We start from the raw sequence: 12,215 nt of genomic DNA on the forward strand, positions 1-12,215 counted from the left end.
TACTGGTGCCCCCCCCCCCCCCCCCCACCTTATCAGTGGCCCTGCATAGAATGCATTAAGATGATAAACCTCCTGCCTTTTTAACCACTTTAAGTTGGTCACAGTTATTGGATTTGATTTACTAAAGTAGTAGAACATGTTCACTGTGCAAAATTATACAAAGCCCTTTTTTTTTTTTTTGAAGAGGAGGCCCACATTTAAATTAAAGGATGATTTTGCTTTTATTTAAATTGCCTCTTTTCATCTCCTGCAGCTGGTCCCCATGCTACAGGTACCCCCACTGTGAGTATCCCCTTAGATAGCCAGCTGCTAAAGAGACACCTTTACGTGCATGCTCCTGTCTGGTGATATATGCATCCATAGACACATACAGCGGCCACCAAGTCGTGCCTCTGAACTCTCCTCAAAGCAGTTTGACTGACAGCAGCATGGGATAATTGTTCCTCTGCCCTTAGGGCATACCTCTAGAAACTGGAAGATCAAAGGGCCCAGAAGCAGTGAACATGCACCACAGGTAAATGTTTGGGGATGGGGGACAGAAAAAGGTACTGGGGTTTTTTCCGTAATGCAAAGAATGCAAAGGGGTGAAAACCATCTAGTTCCTCTTTAAAGGCTAACTCCATATATGGCCAGCTTTATCCTGAAGATGTTTTTTGAGTCTCTGATAACCATTGAGTTCCTTTGTAGGTATTAAGAACAACAGCCACATCTTGCCCAAGTATCACCCCAGTCTTTGGTCAGATGGTGTTTATCAGTGCTGTAGGCAAACAGAGAAAATGGCGCCAGGATGTGAGGCATATAATCTCTTTGAAGTTAGTAAGTAACTTTTATTATTAATCTAACCCATGCAGATATTCCTTGTTAAATGCGTCTAAATCCAAAAACAAACATTTTATATATTGCAGCTTACTGGCCATACGTGGTGGCTGATCATTTTTCTTTTTTCAAACTTTGTTCCCTCTGTTTGTCACCTGGTTATCCTGCCAGTAACACATTTTCTGAACTGGGGTGACAATGCTTGCTCATTGTACTGTACTGATGGAAGAACAGCGTTGTCACCTAGACTGCTCTTCTTGTTTGGATGAAAAATAGAGACAGTGAATCTACCTAGTGAGACACAGACAGCCATAAAAAAAACATACAGGGGTTCTATTCCTTGCCCACTATATCCAATTGGAAACAAAATTTGGGCTGTATGTACACTTTAAGGGGGCGGGGGGGGGTACACACTATAAGAAAATTGGAAGAAAAATTCTGTACGAGGCATAATTTTTCAATTTTTGTTTAGTGTGTACACAACTTTTGGCATCCGATTCAGACTTTACAAACTAACATTTCCAAAGGGACAAACTCCAAATTTTTTCTTGTACATGAACAGAACGAACAATTATCTTTAAATGTGTCCCGTTTTTGGATGAATTTCGTACGAGAAAAATCAAAGACAAAAGACTGCCCATAATCAGAAACCATAAATAACAAAAAAAGTATTTATTTAAATGGAATGTTGGTGCTGCACTGTTATAGTGGTTGTGTAATAATCTGTAAATATTATTGGAATAAGGAACAATTGTAACTATTGCTGTTGTGCGAAGATGTAAACAATAGTGATTCAAATAATGTGCAATTGCGCAAATAAACATCTAAAAACGTGAGAATTCATATAATTGCATAATCCATAACACTTTAGGCATTGATAATGGTCCAAAAAAATATTTAAAAAGAAATTTACAAATAAATATATAAAAAACGTTCCAGTGTTGTGACACATCTGTGCTTTCTAGCCGCTCACCTTACTGCTGCAAAGTTACAGCATATAATAGTTGTCTCAATCTGGTCGTCCGTATATCTCTGCTCGCCTCCAGGGGTCCTCTAATGTTCCTCTCCAGTTATTGGATCTCTATGGTAGGTAAGTCTCCTCTATGGTAATCCTGGGTGCTCTCTCTCTGTATCATCCGTGATTAGATGCTGTGTTGCCAACCGTCAGTATTTTTACTGGCATCCAGTAAAAAATGGGCACTTTTCTCTTGCCAGTAAATGCCAGTAACAGGAAAAGGTTGGCAATAAAAAAATGGCAGTGATGCTCGATCCGAATGCCTGCCACAGTGTGTTCGGGCGGTGCCGGTGGAGGCGGTGCGTGAGGATGTCATGTGATGTCATGGTGCAAGGGAGCCGATTGAAGCGGCCAGAGCCTCGTGTGCAGGTCTGCAGGACGGAAGCAAGGCAAGCTGCCTTACTATATAGAAAATAAGATATATGTTTTTTTGCCTTAATAGCTACCTTAAATCACATTGCTAATTGCATACTCTATTTGTTTGTAGCCTAAATATTGATTTGCACTTAAAACTGTAATTTTGTAACTTTTGGAAGTGCCAGTAAAAACGTGGTGTCGTGTCAGTAAATTTTACTCTGGTAGATCGGCAACACTGATTAGATGCATGTATAAAAGAGACTCTCCATAGTGTATTCAAGTTTTCAAAGGGTTTATTCAAGTTAAAAACAGCTATTTACTCACTATCACTATTCACTATTAATATTATGCTGTCTTAACCTCACCGGCGGTATTCCTGAGTGTGGCTTTCAGTGCCATTAGCGGTAACCCTGAGCCACACTCGGGGTACTGCCAGGGAGGAGTCGCTGGATAATGGAAGAGGTTACTTACCTTGTCCCCAGGATCCCACAATGTATTCCGGCAGTGTATGGTGGCCAAATCTTCTGCCTGATGCTGTGTGCCCCGGCTTCCGTTCCCTGCGAGCTTTGCGTCGCAGGGGGGTGGAACCGGCGGCAAATTTAAAAAGTAAAACACACAAACACACTGATATATTGTAATCCTATTAGATTACATTAATAAATAAAATAAATTGACCTTAGTTTGCCCCCCAGTGCCCCTGCCTGCAGTTTTACTGTACTTTTTATGTATATATATATTTTATATATGTTATCATCACCTAAAATGTTATGGATTACCCAATTATATGAATTCTCACGTTTTTACATTTTTGTTTGCACAATTGCACATTATTTGAATCACCATTGTTTACATCTTCTCGCACCAGCAATAGTTAGCATTGCTCTATATTCCAACAATATTTACAGATTATTATACAACCACTACAGCAGCACAGCACCAACATTCTGTTTAAATAACAATCAAATTAGCTACGTATAAGATAGCAGGTGTCTGCAGCAGTTGGTTATCTTACAGCATCCTATTAAAAGTGATAGTGCGGGAGTACCCACTGCACAGAAAAAAGCCTTTGTCGTTCAAGAATTTTCATACATTATTTTGTTTTGTTTTAATCTGGTCCGTGATGTTACAAGGGGGTGGGGTCTCATGGGGACGTCACCTGATGGCCATGCCCCATAGCTATAAAAGAACTGACAGATACCAGAGCTAACACAACGGTGGGAGCCAGCGTCAGAAAAGGAGCGTTTTTTATTATTTTCAGCGGCGCGGCGGAGGAAGTAGACATCGGTGGCGGAACCGGAGAAAGAAGACATTGTGATTGACGTGGGAGCTACGATGAGGACATTTTTTTTTTTTTTTTTTAAATAAAGGACTTGTCAAAAAACCTCTTTTGTTTTTTGTAGCACTACACTGCTTTTTTTTGGGTGAATGGGTAGGGGTACAATATAGCCCATTCTCATTTACATAGGGGGGGGGCCCAGGTCATTGTTGAAGGGGACTTTCAGTTTCCGATAAGCCCCCTGCCCGCATACCCCCAAAACCACCAGCCATGGTTGTGGGGAAGAGGCCCTTGTCCTTATATATATATTTTTTTAAGAATGGGGTTTCCTCTCAAAATCCAAAGGTCTTGGGGGGGGGGGACCTACACTGTTTTTAAAATAATTTTGGCGTGGGGTTCCCCCTCAAGATTCATACCAGACATTAAAGTGCCTGGTATGAATTGGGGGGGGGGGTGGGGGGTACACCATTTTCCTTTTTTTTAAATTTGGCATGAGGTTTCATCCATACCAGAAGCAAAGGACTTTTTTGATTGGTCAAAGGACAAGTCGCAATCACCTTCAAGTCGGATCAAAGTTGGATGTCGTTCATTTACGTCGCATAGAAGTTGGACCTGAAGTTGAAGGGCAAGTCGAATCGGAAGTAATGTGACTTCCATGTCAGATCAGTGTGAACATAGCTTAAAACATAGAAACTGATTGATTACTATGCACAGCTGCACCAGATTCAGTGTGCACCAGTTTTAGTAAATCTCCCTCATAGTGTCTCAAGCTAATCTGTCGGTTATTTGGGAGAATATAGTTCTTTTTTGTTTTCAAAAAAAAAAATATTGCTTTTTTTAGATACAATTTTAATGTTCCTGATAATAAATGTTTGTTTTGTTAACTTTTGCCTTCATCTTTGTTTCCTTTACCCAGGTGCATCAAAGCCCCTGCCACCTACACCAGATGCTAAGGTAAAACCAGGAGATAAGCCTTAACGTACATGTCTATGTACAAACTGGGAGACATGGTAGTATGCCTGTCTGTCTGCCTACAAATATGCTAATCAAGAAACATTTTCCATGTTCCTTCGACAGACTATTGTTGAGTGGGGGTGGCCACACACTGTTTAGCATCTATCTGATCCCTGCTGAACCAGCCGAATTTTGATAAGTGTATAGTCTGTTTAACTACTACTGGCTATACCATGGACTTGGTAAATGAGAATCTTAAAATACATATTGGGCAAATGTTTTATACAATAAATATACATTTTCAATGTATGTCAGTAATGGAACTGGGACATCAGCCAAAACTGACTAATCTACTCAGATTGTGATGTCACATCTTCCTCAAGATAAAAACACATACAGCAATAGAAACTTGACAAACCTTCCAGATCTTCCCTGCTCTATCTAGAGCTAAAATAACATGTCCCTCATGAGGAGGCTATTGATAAATGTAACCAGTTAAAACTTAAACTAAATACTCTGTTTTGCCATTATGCTATAGCAGGCATATAGAAAACCTGAATTGGAAGAAGTACAAAAATTGCCATTCTAAGTATATACTATAGAAGATGGTTATAGCTGGATGTCATGCTAATCTAACTGCTTTAACACTCTCTAAGAATGGAAAACTGTTCTGACTTCACTCTCTGCACACCTTTTTGCAGATCAAGTACCTTTAAAGTAAACCTGTCAAAGACAGAGTAGTTTAGAGTATTTGATGAAAAATGAATGAGTAGAGATTACATTAAGCGAAAATCATGTCTAAGTGTTTAGAAAATACTGAGGGGTAGGCAAATAAACTAAGAAAAATAAATAAAAAAATCTTTATCCTCATATGCAAGTTTTAGTATACCTTTTTAGACTACGGGCAGGAAAAGCCACATTTGGAGCACCTCTTTTCAATGCCTGTGTAAGCAATGCCTGAAAAATTGTGTCCCCTTTCATACCTTCTGCTTGTCACATTTACCCCTAGCACAGGTGGTCAGGCAATATAGCTGGCTTCTGTGTTCTTCACCTATAGCAGCCCTCTTTCCCATAAGGCAAGCAGGCCTACTAGCACTCGGGTGCCCCCAGGTCTCATACACAATGCTATAGTGCCCGGCTACCACACTCTGCACAAACGGAGCACAGCAAACAGGTGCTTGTCTTCGGCAGACAAGCGGATTGGTTCAATGACAGTCAAGGTACAAGGCAGGCAAGGTTCAGAATAGTCAGGGTCAAATCCATAAGCAAAAGGCAGGCAGATTTCAGAGAATAGTCCTGATTCTAATTGGAGGTCATAAACGGGAATTCAAAAAGCAGAGCAGGGCATACAAACAGGGAGCTTGAAGCATGTGTTAAACTTACTATCACTAGCACGAGACTGCAGGCTTGGCTGGCTTAAATCATGTTTGGTCTCTGTGATTTGCTGATTAGAAGGAGAGAGGGATGGACACACAGGTTCTTTGTATGGGAAGTCCATAAAGGTATTTTAATAGAAAAAGTTTTTCTTACAAGTTACGTGTTGAGATCATGCAGCTAATACAAGTACTGTGCATTCATTTTTCCAATGGATTTCTTTGTTTTCAGAGAAGGCCTCCACCTCCTTTGCCTCCTCCACAGGATGAGGTGGATAAACAGGAAGGGGATATAGCAATTGCAATGTTTGACTTTCATCCCGTGGAGCCCCATGACCTTAGACTAACCATCGGGGAGGAATATGTGGTGCTTGAAAAGAAGGATGTGCACTGGTGGAAAGCAAGAAATAAGTATGGGTAAGAGAAATGGCCAAATATCTTTTCAATAACTGATCCATAATATATGATGCATTGCAGTATGTGCAGGGAGGTGTGCAGAGGGTATCACACTGGACAGTATGTGGAGGGAGGTGTGCAGAGGTTATCCTTGCCTTGAATGTTTTCTAAGGAGGTTGCTATAGCTGACCTGGAGAAGGTTGGGAATAAAAAGACCTATTTGGACCCTAGATTTAAGGTTGGGATGGAGGCCCTGAGAAGCCGCAATGACATAGTGGTCCGTCCTGCCGACAAGGGCGGAGGGATTGTCATGTTGGACAGGACAGACTATCTCACTGAAATGAATAACATCCTGTCTGACTGACACTAATACTTATTTTGGGGTGGAAGACTATCACAAGAGACTTTGTGTGTGTGTCATGGACTTTTATGTTTAAAAGCGCTGCATTTTATATTTACATTATTACACTGAGCAGTATGTGCAGGGAGGTGTGCAGACGGTACCACACTGGGCAATATATGCAGGGAGCTGTGCAGACGGTACCACACTGGGCAGTATATGCAGGGAGGTGTGCAGACGGTACCACACTGGGCAGTATATGCAGGGAGGTGTGCAGACGGTACCACACTGGGCAGTATATGCAGGGAGGTGTGCAGAGGGTATGACAGCAGGCAGTATGTGCAGGAGAAGGCTGTGAAGGCTATACTTGCATCAAATCAGAGAGGCTTTTATACTTCATTTCTTCATAGAGTTCATCTTTTTTTTACATGCCACAAATAAGGCTTCTCCCTATTTCAGGTGCATCAATCTTGTAGAGGGGAGGTGGAAAGACACATAGCTCTACTAACCTTCTACGCAAACACTGGTTGGCTGGGAAGAAGACAGCTGCATATTGAGGAAAGCTGTTTTCCCCACACCCTTGCAGCTGTCTATCTTACTAGCAGATCACAGCCACTGAACAGCAAGAGGATGGCTGATACAGTGCCTTGAAAAAGTATTCATACCCCTTGAAATTTTGCACATTTTGTCATGTTACAACCAAAAATGTAAATCCCATGTTACTGGGATTTTATGTGATAAACAGACACAAAGTGGCACAAAATTGTGAAGTAGAAGGAAAATGATAAACGACTTTCTAAATTTTTTACAAATAAATATCTGGATAGTGTGGTATGCATTTATAGGACCACCTTTCGCTGCAATTACAGCTGTAAGTGTTTTTGGGTATGTCTCTACCAGCTTTGCACATATAGAGAGTGACATTTTTGCCCATATTTTTTTGCAAAAAAGGTCAAGCTCTGTCAGATTGGATAGACAGTATCTGTGAACCGCAATTTTCAAGTCTTGCCACAGATTCTCAAATGGATTTAGGTCTGGTCTGACTGAGCTATTCTAGCTTTGATCTAAACCATTCCATTGTATCTCTGGCTGTATGTTTAGGGTCATTGTCCCGCCGGAAGGTTTTCCTTCCACTTCACAATTTTGTGCCACTTTGTGTTGGTCTATCACATAAAATCCCAATAAAATACGTTTACGTTTTTGGTTGTAACATAACAAAATGTGGAAAATTTCAAGGTGTAGGAATACTTTTCAAGGCATTGTGTAGCACAGAGAAAGGGAACAATGTGTGGCATGTATAATCTAGAGAAATGAAGTGCTCTGCATTTTGCAGTAACTTTGGGTTGGAGAGGGAAGAGCCCGTAAGGTGGGTAGCTGGGAACAGACATAGGTTTAGCATAGTATAGGATGTAGAGTTTGCTCTCATGCCCCAAGGCTATTCAGCAGGACGTGTCCCGTGGATTGGGGGGGAGTGAGCACAGCATGATGGAATAGGATTGGGCATGGAGGGGTTATGAAAGGTGGGGAGTGTGGGAACAATAGGGGCTCAGACAGAAAGCAAAGAGGAGAAGAAATCACTAGTGATGGCAGAATCACCCAACCCAACTGATGCATGCATTATTCAAGCAAAAAATGAAACTACTGACAAAACCAAATTTAAACTTTGCTATTATAGAGGACATACAACACCTGGCTACACCCTTGGGTCGTCCTCGGCTTGGTATATAACCCCCCTCATTGCTCTAGGTAGTTAGACCAGTGAATGAAAAAATAGATGGACTTTAGTGGCACAACATACCCTCACAACAATAATAATTATTAAAAATAGTACTTCATTAATTTCATAAAACCTCACATACACAATAATAAATTCATTTATAAGAAATAGTACTTCCTCAGTAGATAAATACTGAGCCCAGCACTAGAATGGACCATAGAGCCTGGATATGGATTAACCCACTCAAAAATAATATTTTAGTATACTCTACTGGTCTGAGACCATGACCATAGAAAAGGTTGGGGTGGCCAATATCCAGATGGTAGGTCCAAATGATTGTAGGTTGGTGTAGCTCAATATATTTTGCGCTTAAATGCGCTTGTTCAGAAGCATATTATCATGAAGCTGAGCATTCTCTACGAATAGAAGAGGAGATTCATATTGTGGACTTTGGAAACAACTATTTGTATTAAGAACTTGAACTTTGCAAACTTATATCTATAAACCAATGTATTACTTACAAAATCATGTAATAAGAAAAATAAACTGATCAAAGGAGGCATCAGGGACCATGAGAAGTGTGCAGAGGATGGATAGAATGAATCACTTACCGGATCTTGTGGGTCCTATATGCCGTATGGCCGTACACCCCGGAGCCTAAGGAGCCAGCACCAGCCCATAGGATCTTAAAGGGGAAACCATCCCAGCCCAGGGGGCAACTAAGCACAAGTGGTCCTAATGCCATACGGCATATAGGATCCACAAGATCCCGTAAGTGATTCATTCTATCCATACACACGGTGAAAGGAATTGATGTCATGGACAATCACGTTTGAGCACTTGCACTTTTGAATTTGCTGGAAAATTCACACTTACTGAGGACTTTGTTGATAATACATTTTTGAGCACTACAGTCACCTTTTGGACTTTATCCTTGATCATATCCATTGAACATATTTATTGATATATTATTTATTAAGTCACTGATGCATATTGTGGCACACATTTATTTATTAGATCATTGAATGATTTTGCTATTGCTATTTATATAAAGTTGTTCACAAGTCACCTTTAATCACTATAATAATATCACCTATTTATTAATTTCTATTGACAGATTATATATAATTTTACTGACAGTTTTATGTTTATCACATATCACCTGTTTTAGTCATTATTACTGGCATTCAAGTAGGGTTTAACCAGCAAGCGCTGTAGTTGGCCTTTAACCACTTAAGCCCCGGAGGATTTGGCTGCTAAAGGACCAGGGGTTTTTTTGCGATTTTTTACTGCGTGACTTTAACGGACAATTGCGCGGTCTTGCGACGCTGTACCTAAACTAATTTGACGTCCTTTTTTTCCCACAAACAGAGCTTTCTTTTGGTGGTATTTGATCACCTGTGCGATTTTTTGATCACGCGCTATAAACAAAAAAAGAGCGTAAATTTTGCAAAAATAACAATATTTTTCACATTTTTTTATATGAAATTCCCCCAAAAAAAAGTAAAAATCAAAATTTTTTAACATTTTTCGGCCAATTTGTTTTATGCTACCTATGTTTGGTAAAAAAAATCGCAAATGCGTATTTTGATTGGTTTGCGCAAAAGTTATCGCGTTTACTAACAAAGGGAAAGATTTTTGTCATTTTTGGTGTTTTTTTTTTTAACGCGTAATGGCGGCGATCTGCGATTTTTTTTGCGGGACTGCGACATTGCGGCGGACAGATCGGACCCTTGACTGACATTTTTGACACTTTTGGGGGTACCAGTGACATTACTGTAGTAATCAGTGCTATATATATGCACTGTTACTGCAAAAATGACACTGGCAGGGAAGGGGTTAACTTTATTGGACAGGGAGGGGTTAAGTGTGTCCTAGGGGCGTGATTCTAACTGTGTAGGGACATTCCTATTGGTGTAAAAGCAAAGATCAACCGTTCTACATAGTAGAACGGACAGATCTTCACTTTTACACAGGGAGAACTGACAGGCAGCTTGTTTACACAAGCTGCTCTGTCTTTCTCCCTTCACAGGAGCGATCGCAGTGTGACTGGCGGACATCGAGTCCGCCGGTCACACGCACTGACTTGCCTGTGAACGAGCCGCGGCGGGCGCGCGCCTCGGCGGGCGCGCGCCCGCCCGCGATAGGCTCGCAAGTCAGTGACAGGCGAGTGACGTACCGATACGTCACTCTGCCTGGCCGGGGCTGACCGCCGCAGTATATAGTCGTGCGGCGGTCGGCAACCGGTTAATAAGACCAATACCCTCTAATTTACTCAATCTCTCTACAGCAGTTGCTGTACCCTACACCATATAATATAATATATCAAATACAATTTATTAATAGAATTACTCCTAGGCACGTGGAATATACCTTGGTATATTTTTTCTAACACAGTCATGTGTTGCAATTTAAATACAGGTCTACATTAAAACTAGTAAGCTATTATGTGAAAACACTGCACGTGGGCCTTGATTTTTACATTGCTTTTGTACTTCCTCATTTCTCTTTCGTTCATCGACGGACACAGTGCTCCATAAATCATAACTACTGGGTTATATTGCCTCCTCCAGGAGTAGGACTAGGCAAAACAAAAAACACCTGGCTATGCCCTTGGACCATCCTCCGATTGGTATATAAACCCCCTCATTGCTCTAGTTCAGGGGTCTTCAAACTATGGCCCTCCAGTTGTTCAGGAACTACAATTCCCATCATGCCTAGTCATGTCTGTGAATTTCAGAGTTTTACAATGCCTCATGGGATGTGTAGTTCCAAAACAGCTGGAGGGCCATAGTTTGAGGATCCCTGCTCTAGTTAATTAGTTTTAACCACTTAAGCCCCAGGCCTATTTTTGACACTTTTTGTTTACAAGTTAAAATCAGTATTTTTTGCTAGAAAATTACTTAGAACCACCAAACATTATATATATTTTTTTAGCAAAGACTCTGGAGAATAAAATGGCGGTCATTGCAATATTTTTTGTCACGCGGTATTTGCGCAGCAGTCTTTCAAACGCCATTTTTTGGGAAAAATTGCGAAAAATCACATTTCACTGCATTAAAAAAAAACTAAGCAGTAAAGTTAGCCCATTTTTTTTGTATATTGTGAAAGATGATGTCACACTGAGTAAATAGATACCCAACATGTTACGGTTTAAAATTGCGCACACCCGTGCAATGGCGACAAACTACGGTCAATAGAAATCTCCATAGGCGACGTTTTAAAATTTTGTAACGGTTACCAGTTTAGAGTTAGAGTGTAGCTCTTTTTTTTTAAATTATTGCTCACGCTCTGGCGATCACGGCGATAACTCACATGTGTGGTTTGAACTGTGATTTCATTCGCGGCTCGACTTCTATATACGTTTTCTTTCGTGCGCGAGCTAACGGCGGCAGGGGGCGGCTAAAATTTTATTATTTTTTTTTCCTATTTATTTAATTTTTTTTTAAATTTTAACACAGGTTTAAAAAAAAAAAGATCTGATCACTTTTATAGCTGTCACAAGCAATGTAAACATCCCTTGTGACAGCAATATGCAGTGACACAGGTACTCTTTATGGAGGGATCGAGGACCCTAGACCCCTCCACTACACTTCCATGTATTCAAAACTCGGAAAAATGCATTTTTGAATACACTCACTTTTTGAATCTGCTGCCTTTAGCAGCCGAGTAACCCGGATGTGACGTCATGGACGCCGCCTCCGGGTTACGTCATCGGAGACCCGATCGAAGCCGCATCCGGGTTAGATCGAGACTCCATCCAGCCGGCGGAGGTGCTGGCTGGTTGCTCGGGTCTCCCAGTGGGACGGGAGACCCGAGCAGAGCCGCCGAAGGCGGCAGGAGGCGGGGGACGTCCCCTCCCGCTCGCCAGGGTAACGATTGAGCGGCTCCCGAGCCACATCGGTCATTACCGCCGGAAAGCCGACTGTCAGCTCTAAACAACGGTACCGGGATGATGCCTCTAGCTAGAG

At 41.2% G+C, this 12,215-nt stretch overlaps 1 protein-coding gene across 2 annotated transcripts in view; it reads left to right on the plus strand.

Annotated features, from left to right (window-relative positions):
* The window catches only part of TEC (tec protein tyrosine kinase), a 198,591-nt gene that overhangs the window by 118,035 nt on the left and 68,341 nt on the right, over positions 1-12,215 (plus strand). For both annotated transcript variants that reach the window (XM_082259608.1, XM_082259607.1), the window contains exons 5-7: positions 688-816; positions 4,381-4,418; positions 6,024-6,208. In XM_082259608.1, the coding sequence (XP_082115734.1) occupies positions 688-816; positions 4,381-4,418; positions 6,024-6,208 (352 nt within the window). The remainder of the gene's footprint in view (positions 1-687; positions 817-4,380; positions 4,419-6,023; positions 6,209-12,215) is intronic.

This window comes from Pelophylax lessonae, assembly GCF_965119305.1.
Source record: "Pelophylax lessonae genome assembly, chromosome: 1".
Classification (NCBI taxonomy): Eukaryota; Metazoa; Chordata; class Amphibia; order Anura; family Ranidae; genus Pelophylax; species Pelophylax lessonae.